The 1,857-nt window shown below is 34.0% G+C and overlaps 1 protein-coding gene across 1 annotated transcript; it reads right to left on the bottom strand.

Moving 5' to 3' along the window:
- Positions 1-444: 444 nt before the first annotated feature.
- LOC134574640 (olfactory receptor 5AP2-like) lies at positions 445-1,377 on the bottom strand. Its single transcript, XM_063433772.1, has one exon. It carries the CDS (start codon positions 1,375-1,377, stop codon positions 445-447), a length of 933 nt encoding a protein of 310 aa, XP_063289842.1.
- Positions 1,378-1,857: the final 480 nt, after the last annotated feature.

Here is a 1,857-nt window from a genome sequence, read left to right as displayed (position 1 = left end):
GCCATCAATCCATTCTTGCCATGGTGAGTAACTTGAACAGTCTGGCTAGTAGTGTAGGACGTGATATATAAGCTCTGATAATAAGGGTAACACTATGGCCCATTTTCTCACTGTATAGCGATTGTAAATCATTTATACATGAAAATTAACTAACATTTTTATTGTTTTTTATTAATTAATTCAGTCATTAAAGAACTATTGACGGAAAAATATTTAAGATACACTTTAGAGAAAAAAGGAAACAACACTCAAGGGAAACATACATTAAATAGGCAGTGTGTATTTTATTTACTGTAATAAATAAACTATTCAAAATGTGAGCAAAGGTACGTTAAAATCAATGAAAGTGGTATATGAGTGTAAAACTCTGTTTAATAATATTTACAAGTTTAAAAATAAATTTCAACATACACATTTAGGAATATACTTCACAAGATTTTACTATTATTTGCAATGCATGCATTTCTCCAATGCTTCCTTCACATCCTTATTCCTTAAACTGTATATAACTGGGTTCAACATTGGAAGGATATTAACATAAAATACAGAGACAATTTTGGCCTCTTGCAGAGAATATGAAGACACTGGTTTCAGGTACAAACAAACAATCATCATATATAAGAGTGTGACTACAGTGAGATGAGAGCCACAGGTTGAGAAAGCCTTGAATCTATTTTCTCTGGAACCAAGTCTTAGGATGGAAGAAATTATTTGAGCATATGAAACAAATGTCAGCACGAAACAGTTGAGGACAATTACAAGCCCATCACTAAACATGATCAGTTCTGTTGAAGACGTATCATCACAAGCTAGCTTCAACAGTGCTGTCAGATCACAAAAGAAATGATTGATTTTGTTGGAAGAACAGTAAGTAAGGGAAGAAATCTGAACACTTAGAGGAACAGCAGCTAAAAACCCAGCAAACCAAGCTGTAACAGCTAACAATTGACAGGCTCTTGCATTCATGAGCAGTTTATAACTAAAAGGATGACAAATAGCTATGTAACGATCATAAGCCATGGCTGTCAGTAACATGTACTCCATGCTTCCGAAAGAGTTAAAGAAGAATAGTTGGGTCATGCAGCCTTTGAAAGAAATTCTTTGGTCACCTGAGATAATATTGTATAGGAGGTTGGGAGTTGTGACTGTGGTGTAAAATATATCAAGGAATGACATGTTGCAGAGGAAGAAATACATGGGCTTTTGTAAGTGGCTATCCAGGCAAATAAGTGTAATGATTACAAAGTTGCTCAGCATGGTGATAAGATAGATGAGAAGAAAGAGCAGGAAGAGAGGGACTTTCAGTTCCAATGAGTCTGATAATCCCAAGATCAGAAACTCGGTTACCTGACTTTCGTTTGACACTTTCTTTGTCATGACTTCTGTAAGGCACATAAAGTATAAAATAATTTTTTAAAAAGTTGATTGAAACAATGCTAAAATGCAACAGTTCAATCAGACTGACAAGCATATGATTTGACTTAAATTATGTTTTTTTCTGCTGTGCACAAGTTTAAGTCATATAACATACAAGATGTACTAAAGCTATATGGCTTACAAGTACAAGTAATTGACATACAATACATAATGGCAGAGAAAATATTATAAAAGGTCCTAAAGTACTTCCCTGCCCACTCCTTAAAACACAAGATTGGAATGGCAAGTAATATGTAATGTGCGTCAAATAATAATTATTATTATTTTATTATTATCTAGATGATGAGTTGCCAATGAGGGGATGGTGAATCTTAATTGTGCTTGCCAAGTATAGTCAGTGCCACTGGTATAATAAGGAAAATAAAGATGCTCTTTGGACCATGAAACTGTAAATTCTTCAGCACCCATTAATCTTTAGTC

This window comes from Pelobates fuscus, chromosome 10, assembly GCF_036172605.1.
Source record: "Pelobates fuscus isolate aPelFus1 chromosome 10, aPelFus1.pri, whole genome shotgun sequence".
Taxonomy (NCBI): Eukaryota; Metazoa; Chordata; class Amphibia; order Anura; family Pelobatidae; genus Pelobates; species Pelobates fuscus.
Note: the sequence above shows the minus strand (reverse complement) of the source record. Positions and strands in the feature narration are given on the sequence as shown.